The sequence below is a fragment of the Harpia harpyja genome, chromosome 19, assembly GCF_026419915.1.
Source record: "Harpia harpyja isolate bHarHar1 chromosome 19, bHarHar1 primary haplotype, whole genome shotgun sequence".
NCBI lineage: Eukaryota > Metazoa > Chordata > Aves > Accipitriformes > Accipitridae > Harpia > Harpia harpyja.
In genome coordinates, this window is record NC_068958.1 from 9,338,141 (window position 1) to 9,355,519 (window position 17,379).

A 17,379-nucleotide genomic window follows, 5' to 3' on the forward strand; every position below is an offset into this window, starting at 1 on the left:
GTGGGAGCAGATAGAAGCCCAGGCCTGGGCAGGCAGGTCCCGGGGAACCGTGTCCTTCACACACCAGCAGTGCCGTGGCTCCAGTGCTGCCAGCAGCACTGCAGGTCCCAGCGGCATCCAGGCAGTATCCCAGGGTGGTCTGGCAGATTTTGTGAGGGCACCCGCACCTGAAAGTGAATAGTGTGAGGAAAAAATAATGGTAGGAATATGGAAATAAGCTTTTAATGCATCCTGGGGAGAAAACAAAGGACTCTCTGGATTTGGTTAGAGGTGATAACGATGAGCCGATGATGTTACCCAGCACGTTGGAGTATGGGGACCCTGTGCCATGATGAGGATGGATGGGGAGGCTGTTCAGCCTGGGACCCTGGTCACCCTGACCCCCTGGCAGGGTGGCATGTCCCAAGGGGCGGCCCCACGCTGGTAGCCAGCCATCCAGCCAGCAGGGCTTAGTAAATCTCAGACATCCCATAGGAAATGGGTGTGTGGTTGCATTGGAGCAGGGAGAGAGCCAGCTGCCGATATGGGTCTTATGCAGCAGCCCGTGGGGGGCAGCAGCAGCAATTTGGGGGGTCATGGAAACGTCCTTGCAAGGCCATAGTGGCTCGGAGGCAGGGGGGCGAGCACTGAGATGCTGCCAGGGGTCGGATGAGCAGGGCAGGGCTTTGGTGGCTCTTCCTGGGGGCCAGTGCAAGCAGCAGGGTGGCAGTGGGGACCGTGCAGGGCTCTGCACAGTTAGTTCCTTTCATAAAGCGAGCTCACTGGTGATGCCTGCACCATCCCCTTTTATAGAGGTTTATCAGTGGTCTCTCTAAAAGCTCTCTTGGCTTTTTTTTCTTAATACCACAGGCTTGCAAGTCTGTAAATATCTCATCTGAAGCTGAGGTTATCGCAGAGTCTGCCTGTCCGACCTGTGGGCAGAGGAGATGGTCTGCCTCCGGATTCTCCCTGCCAGTACCTTCGGGATCAGCCCGAGGGCAGAGGGGCTCCCGCGGCCAGGCAGGGGTCACGCGTGCCGCTGAGCCACAAGCACCGCATGCGGCACTCTGGCCACTTCTTGCAGTTGGGTGTCGGGGCACTGAAAATCCGCAGGGTTCTCTGTTTAATTGAGTTAATCGGCTGGGAGCAGCGGTCAGAGCGTCAGCAGGGAGAGGGGGGTTTGCAGAGGGAGGCTGCCGGGGGGGGGGGCAGAGTCAGGCAGGTAGCTGGCAGCGTGGGGCACTCTTGACATAATGAGGGGAGAAAAGGGGTCACAAACCACAGCGCTCAGGAGATCATCGTGTGTTGGCACTCGGGGACGTTACGCATTTGGGTTGCCAGCCTCGTCTTTCCGAGGCGTGGGGCTCCCCGAAGGGTGAGGCCCCGGAGGTCCCGGCGGAGGGGCTGTGGGGCGACAGCGACAGAGCGAGCGGTGGCAGGATCTCCAGCCCGAGAGCCATCCTCCCGCGATGCCACGAGAGGGCAGCAGGTCCTCACGGACCGCGGCGGCCACAACTGCCCCACAGCCACGCCGTGGCAGGGCCCCACGCCGCCCCTCCAGCTGCTCCGGGGGGGGCTCGGCAGACGTGTCCCACGGGCGTGCGCCTGCGGTTGCTCGCAAGCCCCAGCGCACGCTTCTGGGGTCTGCGCTCGCATGCCGCGTCCCTCCCGGCCAGGCTGTAGTCATGCCTTCGCCCCGGCTGCCCACGCGGAATGCCGTGCCGCGGGATGGCTGCATTCCCCAAAAGACAGGTAGCGGTTCCTAGGTGAGCCCTGCCTTGCCCCAGCCCACGCGTGAGCCCCGGGGACGCGGGCGTTGCTGGCTGCTCGGTGGTTTGGCACAGCCGGCCTGAGCCGCCGCTGGCACGGCGTTTCCTGGGCAGCAGCAGGGGCTGGCACCGCGCTGCTTGCACACATGAATGCGTGTGACAGAGGAGCACGGCTGGCTCCTGCGGACATTGCGCCTACACCTTCCTCGCAGCCCAGGCAGTGTTTGCCCATCACTAACAGTGGGCAGCATTAAATCTGTCCGGGCTCTTTATAGACCTGGTGGTTACTGCACTGGCAATATCTCACTGCAAGAGAAATTCCCAGGCAAACACACCTATTGATTTTCTTTCTAACTCCCTTTCAGTGGATTTGCCAACAAAAGGGGTATTATTCCACCAGGTAATAAATGGGCAGCCTGTGCCAGCAGATGTGTATTGGCTGTAAATCCCCACTGCCCTACCCGTGGCGGCACTAGCTCTGTCCAGCCGGAGTGTGGTGTAAAGGGGAGGTGGACCAGAATTACCTCTTCCTTGCATGAAATCAAACCCCAGGTCCTAAGTCAGGCCCAGCTGAGCAGCCTGTCAGTGTCAGTGGGGTTAACCTGCTGAGCCTGGAGGAATCCCTACCTGGGTCTGTTCCTGACATTCCCTCTACGGCTTCAGCTGGAGAGCCTTCTCCTCTCCTTGTTCCAAGCATTTCTGCTGTTGAAGAGCTACCACATCCTACCCCTGATGTGCTGCATTCTTGTGGTAAGTGGAGTGATTCCCAGTTTTGGAATGACTTGGGATCTTTTGGAAGAGGTGCTGTACAAAATGCTGGACCACTAGCAAACCCATCGTCTCCCGGGAGCTCTCAAGACAAAACAGCACTCCGATACAAAAGAATTAGGTAGTATGCTTTTGTTATTGTTACAGTCGTGGTGTTATCATGCTTCCCTCTTGTCCAAGCACTAGGAGGTGCTGCTGGTAATGCTGGAAGCATTCCCCCACATCTGCAACTGCTGCATCCCGAGCAGGGACCCCTGCACGCTGTGCAGGCAGTCACCTCGTGCTGTGGGGTTATTAAATCCTGGTGGAGCACAGAGACAGAGCCAGGCACCCTGACAGGCGAGCGGTACCTCTGCACACTCTGTGCTGCTCATCCTCCCTTTCTTACGCAAGGCTTGACGCTTGGCGGAAGGCTGTTATTTTATTTGTTTTGTTATGTTGTTGGATTTTTTTTAAAATACATATTTCAGACAAACAAACAAACTAATAACTCCCACAAGTTGCCGTGATGCGTCAACCACATCCGCGGCGCTGTGCTTCCAAACAGATGTTGCCAGGATTCAACTGAGTCGCCAACAGCGTTAGCGAAAGCATGTTCAGATGCAAGGGCTGATAAGGAATCCCTCTATCGCTGCTGCTGCGCTGCAGCCCCTGCAGCCAAGCCTCATCCTCCTGCCAGAATGGGACCTTTGGAGCACCCTAGCAGCAGTCACCTGCAAAGCCCTTCCCTAGGAGCAAAGCAGAGGCTTTGCAAGAACAATCTGAGTGCCCTGGGAGATTCTCCAGTTCTGCATGGGGGTCGTGCAATGTGGACCTGAACGCTGTAGCTGGGTTTACTTGCTCTGCACTGGACCCACCTTGCAGTGAAGAAAACAGGAGCGTTTCTGTTGGCTTCACTGGCAGCTGGAGATGGCATTGCAATGGTATGTTGCAGGGTCTGGTTCTGATTCTCTTCAATCCAACGGCAAAAGCTTCCTTTGACTTCATCAGGATTAGGGTTGGGCCGCCCGTATTTTTGTTCAAGAAGAAGCCAGTCAGCTGGGCCTCAGCACTGACGAACGCCGTACAGCAACTAGGTAATAAAAGCCAGACCGAGCCTCCAGGAATATGCGGGGTTTCTCCAGTTCACTGTCGGGTTTGCTGTGGGGAGAGCAGGCTGGCCCCCAAGCCCCCTCCTTGCATGCAGGCAGCTGAGCAGATAACCGAAACTCATCTCAGGCATAGGAGAGAGGGAGGGAAACAGAGGGACCTCGATTCCTTCTCCCTGGGCTACAGTTGCAATGGCAGATCCAGGAACAAAGGAGTGTGTTTGGGGGGAAAATACCTCCCAGATCAGAATAACTCCTCTGTGAGATGCCGTGAGTTGTGGATGGGAAGAGAAAGAAGCATAGTCTCCGTCAAGGCAATTGCCAGCTTTCTAGGGATGAGGCACCTGGAGCTGATGCTTCCCACCCCCTGAGCAAGCAGATGAGGAGCAGCAGTTCCTCCTCGCTGCCTCTCCCCGGCTCTGGAGGAGCTGGCTCACAAGCAGGGTGTGCAGCTGGCACTCTCAGGTTTTAATAGCAGAAACGGGGTGATTATTTTGTTAGGACTGTACTTAAGCCCCCAAAGCTTGTTCCACAAAAGCTACTAGGAATTGCTATCCAGTGCTGATGACTTCCAAGTGCTTGTCTGGATGAGAGCTGGCAATTTGGCAGTGAAGCCGGTCTCCCTCTGCTGAGCCACGTCCTATTTCATTTTCCTTCTTTGGAGTTGTACCCAGAGCCTTTTCAGTACAAGGGAACACCATGGATCCTTTGCCAGCACACTGAACCAGTAAGCTCAGCTAGAGTAACCCCTTACATCCCCAGGAAGTCAGTCTGCAAAGCAATCCTTTTCCCCAAAGTGACTGGGGCTTCAACTGTTATAAAGAGGATTAAATGCAGACAGCCGTTTCCACCTTACCTATGAAGTCTGCTCTGCTGGCAAGTCTACCATGAGTCACCAGGCTCCGTGGTTAATCTTCTGTGGCTGAGTGCATGGCTGCTGTGGAAGTGGAGCTGCACTACTCACACAGTTTTCTATCTTACTTTATTTGCAGACCTCTACGCTTTCCCCTGTGCAGCTCCATTTGATGACTGCTGCTCCTGAAATGGCTTTGCTCCATCTGGGTTTCCTTCAGGAGAAAGGGGGAACCCTCAGTTTCATGCCAGTCCCTTTGGAGAGCTCTTGAAACCACCACCCCCAGCTACAGCGCCCTTTCCTGGGAGCGACGGGCAAAGAAGGTGGCAGGTGGTACAGGATGTGTTGGACAAGCTCACGTTCATTTTCTTTACTTGCGAAAGGGGCTGTGTTGTCAGGCTGAATGCTGAAGGACGCCTCTCCATGTCTAACCCACCATTTGCAGGGAATCCTTCCCCACGGTGACGTGTCTGGTGGAGCACCGCTGCACGGAGCTTCATCTGTATTCCCGAACAGGGCAGCTAATGCAAACACTTGAATCTAAGCTCTTACAGCTGCATCAGTCAGGGGTGTCCCTCATCACAGGGCAATGCAGGGAGACTGGACAGTCTCCTGCAGCAGGGAATTCTTGCTCAGAGATTTGTTTTGCTCCTTACTTGTCTCGGCTTGCTCCTTGCAAACACAGACTGTAACTGAGGAGGACCAAGGGAGGTTGTTCTTCCTGCTTATTCATTCCACTCCTTACCGTTTGTACTCGAAGAACAACTGGGCACTGTGTGCACATGCATCGTGTGCCCTGTGCTTGAACACAGAGAGGACGGGTGACATGGGGGAAGAAGCACAGAGCAGATAGCTTGGAATGGAGCCTCCAACAAGGCATTCCCAGAGCAGTGCTCTAGCAGCTGGACCATGCTGCCCATCCAGCCTGGGCTGTCTCCAGGTCTTCTTGCAGGTGTTGGTAGAAGCCTATACATGTGATTTGAACAATGATTTTCAGAAAGCCTTTTAGAATGGCTTGAAACTGTGTGCTACATCTCTAGACAAACCTTAGCTAAGCTTAGGCTAAGCCATAAGCCTGTGTTAAGGACACATTCAGACATTTAATGCTAGCGATCTATAATTCTTAGCTATAAAGCAAATAATTCAGGAAGGAAGGTTTGATATCCTATTGCCAATCATGAGGTAACTGATCCACTTTCTTTTCAGCTCTATGTTCATGCTCTCCCTCAAAGCATGGCTCCAAAACTTCCTTCCCTGTGGAGGATCTCTGAGATCACTGCTTCAGCTCTGGTGAAGAAGCTTTGCAGCCCAGAAGTGTCATTGTCATCTCCTTCTTTCTCTTCTACATGTAGTTTAGCAGCAACGTTAAAAAAAAAGTTACTTTTATCCAGAAGCGAGAAGAGGCTCCTAGTATTGCCTTGCAGCTTCCCTGTTTCTGAGCCACCCAGTTTATCATGGCTTCATGGCTTTCCCTTACAAGGCTTGAAATTGCCTGGAGCTGCTCTTCTAGAAAATAATCTCTCCAAGAACCAGCTCCAACTCTCATTTTCCATGTCTGCGTACACCAGTGTCTCACTAGACATTGAGACATCTCCTCGCAGCCTTGTTTTAATTTATCTTAGCAACTGCCCCCCTTTTATTCTACTGAAAGACGGGTTGGTTGGAATTTGCTCGTTCTTCCCATGACAGCTTTGATCCTGCACACAGAAGTGTTCCCTGACAGCCAGACAGCAGGGAAGGGCTGGCCCTAGCCTGGAGGGCCTCGGGAGTCATGAATGAGTACTGTGTTTACTTGTATTTCTAATTGACTAGTGCCTTGCCAGATCAGCTTCATGTCACTGCAAGCTGAGGGCATTGAGACAATCCTTGTTCCTCTACAGCTCCTTCTTGGGACTGGGAAGTTGTTGCTGGAGGCAACAGCCATCCAGCTCATGGTCTTGGGAGCCTCATTTGGGCGCAGGATGGAGAAAGGCTTTTCTTCTGTTGGTCTATCACCAGGTTATGAAAGTTGGGCCTGCCTTCTTGGATCAACCCAAGACGAGTGTCTATAGATAAAGAATTTAAATAGAAGCATACAGGACAAAGATGGGAGTCCTGTCTCCTTTGCTCAGGGTTATCACCAGGTGCGATACTTTCCTTGTCCTTAGTGAGCGTTTGGACCAAGGCAGAAGAAAGTAAGGCTCTCCAGGTCTATCGCCGTGTGGTTAAGACCACCAGGAAGTTTCACAATGGGTTTCAAAGCCTGAATATTTCCTGAAAGCAGAGTGTTGACAGTTTGGTTTTGGTAACACCTCCATCTATTCCTTGCGCGGTGAGTTTGTTCTGGTACCCACTTACCCCCTCTGCCAAGGGGCTTCATCCCACAATGTAGTCTCTTTGCAGCCTCCTTTGGGTCCGTCTCAGTGCCCTGGATAATGTGTCACCCAAAAGAGAGAGCTAAGAACCACAAGGACTAGAGAGGGCTGGCATTGGGGCAGGGGTGAGGGCACCCAGCTCTTAGACCTGGTCCCTTTGGAGAGGTTTCTCTTTGGCGGGGAAAATATACTTGGGAGGTTTTGTTTCATTTTGAAGTGCAGAAAGTGAATAGGCAAGTTACAAAAAAAGAAGGAGGAGAATAGTGTCAGTTCTGTCACTCTAGAAGTGCTTGTCTGGAAATGCTCACACTTTCTACCCAGTCCCAAGCAGTGACCTTCAAGTCCTGTTTTAATCCTTCTCTCCTTGATCTTTCTGATTTCCTGCTCCCACCTGGCCATCACCTTCAGCAGCTGCATTTATCCTCGCTGTGGCAAAGTTTGGGTTTGGGAAGATGACCATGCTGAGGTTTATTTAATGTTGTTTGGTTTCTTCCCTCTCCCTAAACCAGAAACAACTGAGCTTGGGAACAAGAAGGAGTTGAAATCCATGCCCTTCATCACCTATCTCTCAGGCCTGCTGACAGCACAGATGCTGTCTGATGACCACCTCATCTCAGGTGTGGAGATTCACTGCGAGGAGAAAGGGCGCTGCCCATCCACTTGCCATTTGTGCCGGCGCCCCGGCAAGGAGCAGCTCAGCCCTACGCCGGTTCTGCTGGAGATCAACCGAGTGGTGCCTCTGTACGCTCTGATCCAGGACAACGATACCAGGGAGGTGAGTGAGCCGGTGACGGACCAGCTCCACCACTATGATCCTTCCTTAGTCGCCTCTCAAGTCTGCCTTCCTCAGTCTCTGCATAAATGTTGGGTTCCCCGGAGAGAGGCAGTGTTTTCGTGTGCGTGTTTGGTGGGGAACGCCTCAGGATGGTGTCAGCAATGGAGCTGGCAGATCCTGCTGCCCACCACCTACGGCCCTCGCAGACCTGTGTCTCCCTGCCTTCAGTATGGTGAAGGCAATGCTGTAAGCAGCCGGGGCCACAGTCATTCCTGGTGTCCACCCCCAGCAGACACCGGTGTGCAGGATGTGTCCTGCGTAGGGGTCTTAGGAGCCAGGTATCAGATCAGTCTTGTGCTCCTGGCCCTGAGATCTCAGCTGTAGGTGTGCAAGGGGTGGCCAAAGCCCTGCAGGGCTCCAGCGTGGCTCTGCAAAGCGCCGGCGCAGAGGGAGGGAATAACCAGCCCCTTGGGACAGCCCCGCAGCCACAGGAGGTCACTGTTACTCCAGGAGGGACCAGCCGAGCTGGAGGTCACCCTTCCCTGGGGCTGGGCTGCTCTGCCTCCAGCAAAAACTTCAGTGTTAATCCTATGGAGTTTCATTTCCCACTTTCTTGGTTCGCTGCTGCCCCCCACCCCCCTCTGCAGCCCTCTAACCCCAGTCGCAAGTCCAAAAATGACAGACCTGCTTAAAGTCACTTATTAGCACTGAGCCTGCACTTGATTAAGATGCCTGGAGTGAGCCAGCGTGCAGCAGCTGTGGGTGGAACGCACAGGGCTACAGGTCGGGAAGCAATCCTAGCACATGGAGGTGTGACCACCAGGAATGATGCTTCATCCCCTTCCCCGATCCACGGGCAAAAGAGCCCCCGTGCTTCTCCTGGCACCCAAGTCCTTTATGGGGACTGTCCCTCCTTGCCTATTTCTTGATCTTGTTCCCGCTTTCCTGTCTATCAGCCCTCCTGGTTCTTCCATGCAGCTGTGCCTGACTTCCATACCTTGGTTCCTCTTTCTTTCCAGCTCTTTTCCCAAACTCCCTTTGTCCCACTATTTTCTCATCCTGCATCCTTTCCCCACCCATGCCTGCTCTTCCCGTTGGGCAATTCTTGTGTAGACATCGACCTGCCGTTATCAGCATGTCCAAGGCAGTGCTGGGATGGGGCATTACCGGTACAGGGAAAGTCGGTTTCCTTCAGACAAGAAAGATGTGCTTCCCACCAGCAATCTGCAAGAAGACAGTTCCTTTTGGGGTACAAGACGTAGGTTAGCCAGCGGGGAAGGGGTAACTGTGAAAGCAGGCAGAGCCCAGCAGGATCTGGGGGATCTCCACAGACCCTGCTCACCACCAGCTCCCCTTTCTAGTCCTGTGCCCAGGTGGCAATGCCACCCTGCCTCTCTGGCCGTGGCTGCAAGGTCCCCTCCTCCTCCTCGCCTCTCCCCCCAGCCCTGCCGACGCTGCCTGCCCTGCCAGGCTCGTCGGGGCGCCTCCTTGTCCTGGGGAGCTGGAGCCTGTGTTTCACCAGCAGCAGCCTCCTTCCCTCCCTCCCCTGGCTCATGCAGAGGGCTGGCCCCATCAGCTGCAGCTGGAGGACAGCCCGCATTGTGCTTTCTGCTGAGGCGCTGGGAAAACCAGCAAACAAACATGCAAACAAACAAAAACCCCATGAAGCAACCAAACAAGAGAAGCCTCAGCCATCTTCCAGAGGGCTGCGTTCGATGCATCCCTCCTCCACCTCCTCCTCCTTCCACCTGCTCACCCAGAGGTGGAGGGACACCCCCCGGGGAGTCTGTCTGTGCAAGGGTGCCGTGTGTGACTCTGCTCCCCCTTCACCCCAGGGTGCTCTCGATCAGCGGTGCTGGGGTTAGAGGTGGCAGGGCAAGAGATTTGGGCGGCTGCAGGACGGAGGATGCTGCTGGACCAGGTGCTAAGGGGACACCGGGAGCTGGCAGCGAGCAGCGTGTGCCAGGACAGGTCACCTTGTGCCGTCCAGAGCGGAGGGTCCTGGGGTGGGGAGCAGGTTGGTGCACACTGTCCTCTCTGACAGCCCCCCCCCCGCCCCCCCCCCAACAGCTGGACTGGGTCTCATTGTTTTGGCTGTGGGCTTCTCTTGATGGCAGGCCCTCTTATCCCCCGTGTCCCTGCAGCCCATCCAAGGCCATCCCCACCCTTGCCACAGCAGGACACAGGGAATGCTTTTTGCCTTCCCTGTCCCTCCTCTTTCCAGGCCGTTCCCATTCCCTCAGCCTGAATCCCTTGTCTTGCATCAGCTCCAGCACTTCCCTTTCCCCTTCTTGCTCGCTTCTTAAACCTTCATCTAATCTGCTGTCCTGCTCCCTCCATCCTTTCCTCCCCAACTTGCTTCTCACCCTTCTCTCCATCAGCCTCTCTCCTGCAGGATATTTCTCTCCCTCTCCTCTCCCTGCTGCCCTTTGGCTCCGCTGGCAGGGACGAGTCCCAGTGCCTGGGGGCTGTAATCCACCGCTGCCGGAGGGGCTCGCTGCCACCACGGCACAAACCTTGGCTCTCGGCACTGGGCCTGGGCTGGGCAAAGCCATACCTGCCTCTCCGGAGGAGATGGAGCTGGCGGTAGCCATGCCCATGCCCTGGAGAGGATGGTTTGGTGCGGGGTTAGTGCTGCCTGTGTGAGAACGTGCCCCCACGCCTCTCGGGGTGTTGTGAGCTCGGGGACGAGGGATGCCTGCAGGGGCATGGCCTTCCCCCGTGAGCGGGAAGGGAGAGTGAGCCCGAAAGGGAAAGGGGTCTAGGGGTGGTGGGAAGCTGCCACCACCACGGAGGCATTACCCTGTCACCGAGACCCAGCGGTGTGCCCTTGTCCACTGTGAGCATGCTGGAAAGCCGTCGGTTTAAACCGCTACCTTACTCTGCGCACAGGGCTAGGCTCCCAAAGGGCAGGTGCTGTCAGGAGCATCTCGTGTACAGTCTGGATGATGAAATGTCCTTTTTCGGCATCAAGTAGAAGGCTGGGGAGGGTCCCAGGCACTAGGAGAGTGGTGTTTGCCTGTGGCATAAATGAGATTTGCAGACGCCTGGGCTGAGGCAAGTCCTGCACCTCTGAGCACAGCATCCACAGCTGAGCACTCCACTGCCTGCTTTTCCCCGTTCAGGTGGATAATACTCAATCGATACAGCAAATGCTGATCTTATGGGAACTGCAAGCAGATCCCAATTCCCCCATAGTATTAAAAAAACAATAATTGTAAACAGTGAAGATCTTTCTCTTTGCATATATGTCCACATAGATAAATATATATGCGTATAGAGAGAAAGCAGGGTCATTAATAAGGTGGATACTAGCTTCTATAAAGTTTGCTGAAAGTTTTCCCATATAAGCCTAGCAGCAGAGATGAGGCAAGACACAGGTAAAGACATTTTGCCTATTTCAGTATGTGCCATTTTTTAGGTAGGTTTGTCTTTTCATTTGCCTCGGTGCAGTGAGTTATGCACTTTTTAAAATTTACAACCACCACACAGTACAAGGCCATGTTCTTGGTTGCTGATGACCTTGCCAGACTCTTAAGTGCTGGGGGGGTTTAAGTTTCCATGCTGGGTGTCTGCCTTGGGCTGATTTGTGATTTTTCTATGCGTGCATGTTTGATTTCAGCTAAAACTGACCATTTCCAAGAGGGAGATTAGGTGAAAATATATTGCTTTGCCCATGTTAAATAAGCTGGAAAACTCTTTTATTTCTATGTCATTGGGATCTGCTGTTTCCTTCTTGCTTTGAAGCAAGGGCTTGAAGTTTAGAAGGTCTCCAGGAGACAGGTTTTGCCTTTTGCTGCCCAGGGAGCGTTTGTCCAGAGACATTTGTGCTGTGAGCTTAAGGAAACTCTCAGCTGTGTGTGATCAGCAGGGGTTTGGTCAGTCTCCCCAGTCCTGCTCAAGCATCACTCCTGCTCCCAGCAGCAGGGAGGAACAGTGTTACCAGTTATTGATGGTCCCACTTTTCCTTCTTGCATGCAATCAAAATACATATTGAGCCCCTGCTAGGAGGTGTTTCTGTTTCCCCCTGTGGTTTAATGGCATTGGTCAGGGAACTTGTGCGGTCGCTGATAGCTGCAGCCTGGCTGGGGACTTTGGCAGTGCTGGGCAAGGAGCTTCCCAGGGTCAAGAAAATGTGTTTGAAAGTCCAAGCACCTTTTGAAGGGCTTTGTTGCATGGCTTTTTCCTAGCCATCATGGCTGGTGTGGCTGTGCATGGAAGATGTCACAGAGGAAGGACTTTGCTGGAACAGAGGCAACGCTGGAGTCCTCTTTCCACCGGTCCTGGTCAGCTGGTGAGATTAAACTAGTCCAAGTAGGTTTATATCACCATTGCTGTTATAGTTCCATTGCTCTTCAGTCTAAAAGCTCACAACATGAGTTCAAAAGATATAAAGAGACAGAGAAGCTGTGACCTTGGCAGTGACTTCTCTGAATGTCTCTAGAACCTGTGTCGTGTTTTGATCAACGCTGTCTGCCTACATCTCTTTTCTCCTTCGCTTGTGCTCTGCAGCAGTGCAGACACCAGAGTGGTCCCTCCGTTGTCATGTCCAGATGAAGCTGGAGGAGATTCTCCACTGCAGGACTGTGGAAGAAGCCTCCACCAGCGTCAGTGGCTGGCCAGGCCCAACAGCGAAGAGCTTCTATCTGTTGTGGGGCTTTCTGCTGGCAAAATGCCCCTGATACCTCAAGGGCATGATGCTGTTGAGTGTACATGTGATGGGAGAGAAGAGAGACGTGGTGACCCTGGCTGGTTTCCCTCTAGTGAACATCCTGGAGCCAAAGGAGGGGAGAGCCACATGTCACCCCAGCGAGAGTGCCAGGCTGTGGTGGCCTTCCTCCTCCACCATCAACATATTCCTGCCTGTCCTTACTCCATGGAAAAGGCAACATACTTCTTACTGCCCGGCATAGCCCTGGAGTCCAAGAGGCATGGGCCTCTTGAGAGAGTGAGACCCCAGGTTTGCATATTCTGCAAACCTTCACGTCCCCTGACTGGGCTGCAGGAAGGCAAGACAGGCAGCTAACCCTGAGAGGCACTGGGAGGAGCAGGGATGCCCTGCTTCCCCCATCCGTCCCACTGCCAGCACTGGCCCGGGGAGTGGCACCGAGACCTGGAAGATGCGGTGCGCCCAGGAGCAACTTTGATGGGGATGCACGTGTGCGTGGCCGGAGTCGCAGGGCAGCCGTGGCCAGCGGTGGGGAGGAAAGGGGCAGGCATGTTCAGCAGCGTGGTCCCTCCTGTTTGTGGTCTGTTCCTTTCCCCCAAAAAAACCCAAAACAAACACAAAGCTGCTCCCGCGGAGCAGCTCGGCCAGCTGCAGAAGTGCTTAGAGGGTGGTGCAGCAAGGGGGGCTCAGGGAAGGGGGGCAGGAGAGATCAGTCTTGCTTCTAGTGGGAAATGGACTCAAACCCCTGTTGTTTGTATTTAAGGAGACAAATGGATGTGGAGCCTGGGATTTTAAAAGACCCCTAGGACCTTGATTTAATTTGAAAATTGAGTAATCTCAGCATTTGCCTGCAGCCACGGCCTTCTCGCAGCACACACGACCCAGCCTGCGGTGTGGAGGCTTGCTGGGGGGCACGTCCCCGCGCGGCCAGCCCCATCGGCCTCAGCAGGAGCCTGGCGTGTGGCTGGGACCCTGTCAGGGCTCTCCTCGAGAGCTGCTTCACTGCCTGTGCATGGACCACAGTTGTGCTTGTGCCAGCAGTGCCTGCATGCCGGGGGCCTGCAGAGCCCCTGTGGGGTCACCGGTTGGGATGGCAGCTCTTGAGGTTGGAGCAAAATTCACCATCGCTCCTTCCCACCCCTTGCCTGTGAGCACCCGCTGGCCCCAAGGAGCCATCTCTTGCTGAGCAGAGCATGGCCACCACTCACCACTTCAGTGTCCCCAGGCTGGCAGGGTGGCCTGGACCAGGGGAGCTGCATGCAGCAAGCGTGCCCAGCCTGTGCTCATGTCCCCAGGGAGTACTGTGCTGGCTCCAGCGACCGCCCGAGCCCGGCCAGACAGGCAGCTGAGTTATCACGGACCAGAAGGCAGGCAGGGCCAAAGAGAGGGGAAAGCACCTCTTTCATCCATCCCATCCTTTAAACTAATTACTCTCAGCTCACTCTGAGGATACACTGATGATGATGGAGCACATGTCCTTCCTCCCCCTGGAGCGGGCTACCTGCTCACACAGGCGATGGTGAAGTGGTGGTGGGGGGGTTTCAGAGGGAGCTGCACAAACTGGTGTTGCTTTTCCTCCTGGGTCCAGCTGATTGCTATGCCCTTGCTGCTCACGTGCTCCGATAGCTGTATTTCAGCAGAAGTGCAAAGTGTAGCTGGTTTTGATGTCTTCTGTTGGTGGTTCTTGGTCAGGTCTTGGGATTGAGGTTGACATGCGCTCACTGTTGTAAGGCACAGTGTGATGGAGCCATGCCCTGGCTGTGTACTTGGAGCCCTTCTATGCATTTACACCAACCCTGAATTACCAGGATGCATGGTCTAAAGGGCGCACAATGGGGTGAAACACATCCATCGTACTTCCATCACCGCCTGTCCGTCAGGGCGGTGGGGAGCCCACCCTCGTTTGTGCAGACTGGGCTCTCCATTGTGGCTCTCCAGCCCCTGGGCAAGGAGCTGGAGTATCCAAGTGTACCACTGCTGCTGTGACACCCCCCTTCCCCACTTTGGTGTTGACATTGCCCTCAAAGGGCAGAGCAGATGAAAAAGCATACCTGAGAAATCCAGTACCCCGGGAGCCAGGTGCTGCTGCCCCGAGAGCCCATGTTCCCACAGCAGGAGATTGCCTTGTCGGATATCATCGGGCTCTGCTGCTGGCTTTGAAATCACGACTGTGCCTTGGAGAGGAGCCCTTGACTCTGCCAGGTAAACGTTGTCTGTGCGGCCATCCCGGTTCAGACCACAGGGAAGGAAACCTCTGTAAGTGGAGCCCAGAGACGTGCCTGGAGGAGATCGGTTCTAGGCTTGAGCAGGACTAGGAGAAACATGAGCCTGAGGAGGAGGGACAGAGGAATTGAGGCCAAGGCTGCAGAAGTCAAATTGGGACTCATTTCTCAGGGAAGAGTTTGGCCGTACCCCTTGAATCCCATTCAGGAGGGCAGGTATCTGGGCCCGTCCCATTGCCCTGTATCTCAGGGCTGGTTCTCCTGATGTCCTCTGCCCATCTGGGCCTGGCAGGAGGAGGGTGAGATTTTGCAGGATGCTATGGGGACAGGGTGAGAGGCGTCCCCGAGGCCATGGGCTCACTTTGGCCCCCTTATAGCACCCAATGGTAGAGCTGCTGGAAGACAACGATCCTCCCCGCACATACACAGCTTCCCTGAAGCAGCCCCTGAAGGTGTGAAACCAGTGCCAGTGATTTTTTTTTTGCACCACCAAAGCAGAAAGGAAGCCAGGGCGAATGGGGACAGCATTTGTACTGTTGAGGTGATTTTTTTTTTTTTTAAAGTCTGGGGTGTGGGGTTTTTTATTTGTTTTTGCTTTGTTTTAATATCTGCTAATTGGCCCTTGTCCTCCTCCTCGCACATTTGAGCATCCTGCTGCAGCTCTAGCCCACATCCGACTCGTGTTGCCAGGGGAAGAACAGCCGCATTGTAACCGCCCCGATCGTGCTATAATGGGGAGCTTTGTAGCCGAGGTGTGAAAGCAGAGCCGGCTCCCCAGGACAGGACTCTCGCTGCAGCGCAAAGGCTTTTATTTCCCCTGCTGCCAGGTTTTACAGTGTCCTCTGCTGCTCCCTCAGATCCCATAAATAACAGAAACCAGGATGCTGCCCACCCTGGGTCCCTTCCAGCACCCTGACCTTTCCAGCAAGCCGCTGATGTGCCTTCCCAGGATGAAGTGCTGGTGATCCCGCTCCCCAGGGACAGGCAGCCGGAGGCAGGGAGGGTGTGAGCAGCACAAGATGAGATGACCTGCCAACAGCAGTAGGGAAACTTCATCCTCCTTTGCTGTGAACCTGGAGCAGACTTTCAGACGCGAACTGCGTGATCCTGGAAAGTCTCTGGCCTGGGAAATCCTTAGTTTTTCTCCTTTTTTTTTTTTTTTTTTTTTTTTTGCCCCCCTTCCAGAGATGTCTAGACTAAGGAGCAGTGTTTTATCTCCTGTGAACAGCACTGAGCATCACTGTAAGGGCATGGAAAGCTTTTCTTCCAGCCACCCTATCATCATCATCCCATTCAGGCTGTGAAATCCTTGCTTGAGCCTGCATCTCATAGTCTTCTTTCCCTTGACGAACAGTCAGTATCGCTATTGCTGTTTACAGACTGCTTGGAGCACGGCAGTGTCCGGGAGCTCTGGTCAGTGGCCCGGTTGTGTCAGGCACTGTACGGGGCGGCATCGCTGGGCAATTGGATTTGCTGGTAGGTGGGACACAGCTGCACCTCGCCGGGCAGCCCTCTGCCTCCTCCAGTGGCACCTGCCTGCACACGAGGGAAGGTGGTGGTGGTGGTGGTGGGCAGGCACCGTCTCCATCCTGCAAACAGGAAGGCACAAAATGTCTCCATTGGCTGCTGTGTCCCTGGACATAGGGCTGAGCTTGTCTGCTGCCACAACCCAGCCTGCTTCCACTCTTTTTCCTTGCCTCCACTATCTCCAGCACATCTCTGTCCAGCCTACATGCTTATTTGTGGTGGTTTTTTTATCTTCTTGTATTTCCTTTTTAAATTTCCAGAAACTGAGGTGTGCATACCAACCACAAAAAACCCTAGACTCAAAGAAACAATTGAGCCAGATTTTCATACCCCTGTTGGCCATAGGGAAGACCACATATTCACAGATACGCACCCAACACATGCCCTTTCCAGTATCCCATCTGGAAACACCAGCCCCTGTGGTGCATGCTGAGTCCTGCAAATGCTGATCTGAAAGGTTCCTTCATGTCCTATAATTTACATCTCCAGGGATGTCAACAGAAAACCCATGGTCAGAAATAACTTAATGCTTCTCCTTCCATCAGCCAGGTCTAACAGAGGACAAAGGAAATGGTCTTCTATATTCTGTTGCAGAGCGTCTAAGCTATAAAATGGGGCCAAATGGCCTCCCCCGAGCACAAATAACAACAGGAGAAAGATCCATATGCAATCGAGTGTAGGATAAATGTGCTTAGCTGATCATTCGTTTCCCTAATATTTTTTTTATGAATAGGCTTAACTTATGGTAAGATGGGACTTTATGGTCCTGTAAGTCTTGCTTGTGTCAAAACAAATGAACTAGCCATCCTATGGGGGAACTATCAATCCAATATATGTGTGTGTATGGGTGTGGGGAGTCAGACCTATTATACCTTTAAGAACAAATTAGATGCTGTTCCTATGATTCATAATGCTATATATCTAATGGCATGACTCGTCATCTAGAAAATAAACGTTTCGAGCCAGTTTCTCATCTCATAAATTTCCCCTCTGGCACTGAAGGACATAAACTAAATGGGCTGACTCACAGGGAAACAATACAATTTGGATACTTTTAAATGAAAGATAAAATTGCCTAAGGGCACAGAGGGGCGTTGAGATCCTGGGGAGTGGTTGGCAAGCGCAGGATGGTGCGTGGGGGCCGCTCTGCCATCCCCAGCAAGCAGGGCTGCTCCTGGGAAGCCCTTCACACTTGCAGAGCCTGTTGGGTTTTCCCAGCTTGGTGTGACCACCATGGTGAAGCATCCGATGTGGAGATGGTCTTCTTGTTGTATGTGCTTGTCTCCTGGCAGGGAGGAAAGTGTTTGCTGCATGTTTCTAAGCATGGCAGCAGGGAAGGACAGGAGATGTGGAGGTGCCCACTCCAAGGCAGGAA

The 17,379-nt window shown here is 53.8% G+C and overlaps 1 protein-coding gene across 2 annotated transcripts in view; it reads left to right on the top strand.

The window, feature by feature from the left end:
- Positions 1-17,379, top strand: part of ASTN2 (astrotactin 2) — a 361,642-nt gene that overhangs the window by 247,747 nt on the left and 96,516 nt on the right. For both annotated transcript variants that reach the window (XM_052814689.1, XM_052814688.1), the window contains exon 17: positions 7,321-7,586. In XM_052814689.1, the coding sequence (XP_052670649.1) occupies positions 7,321-7,586 (266 nt within the window). The remainder of the gene's footprint in view (positions 1-7,320; positions 7,587-17,379) is intronic.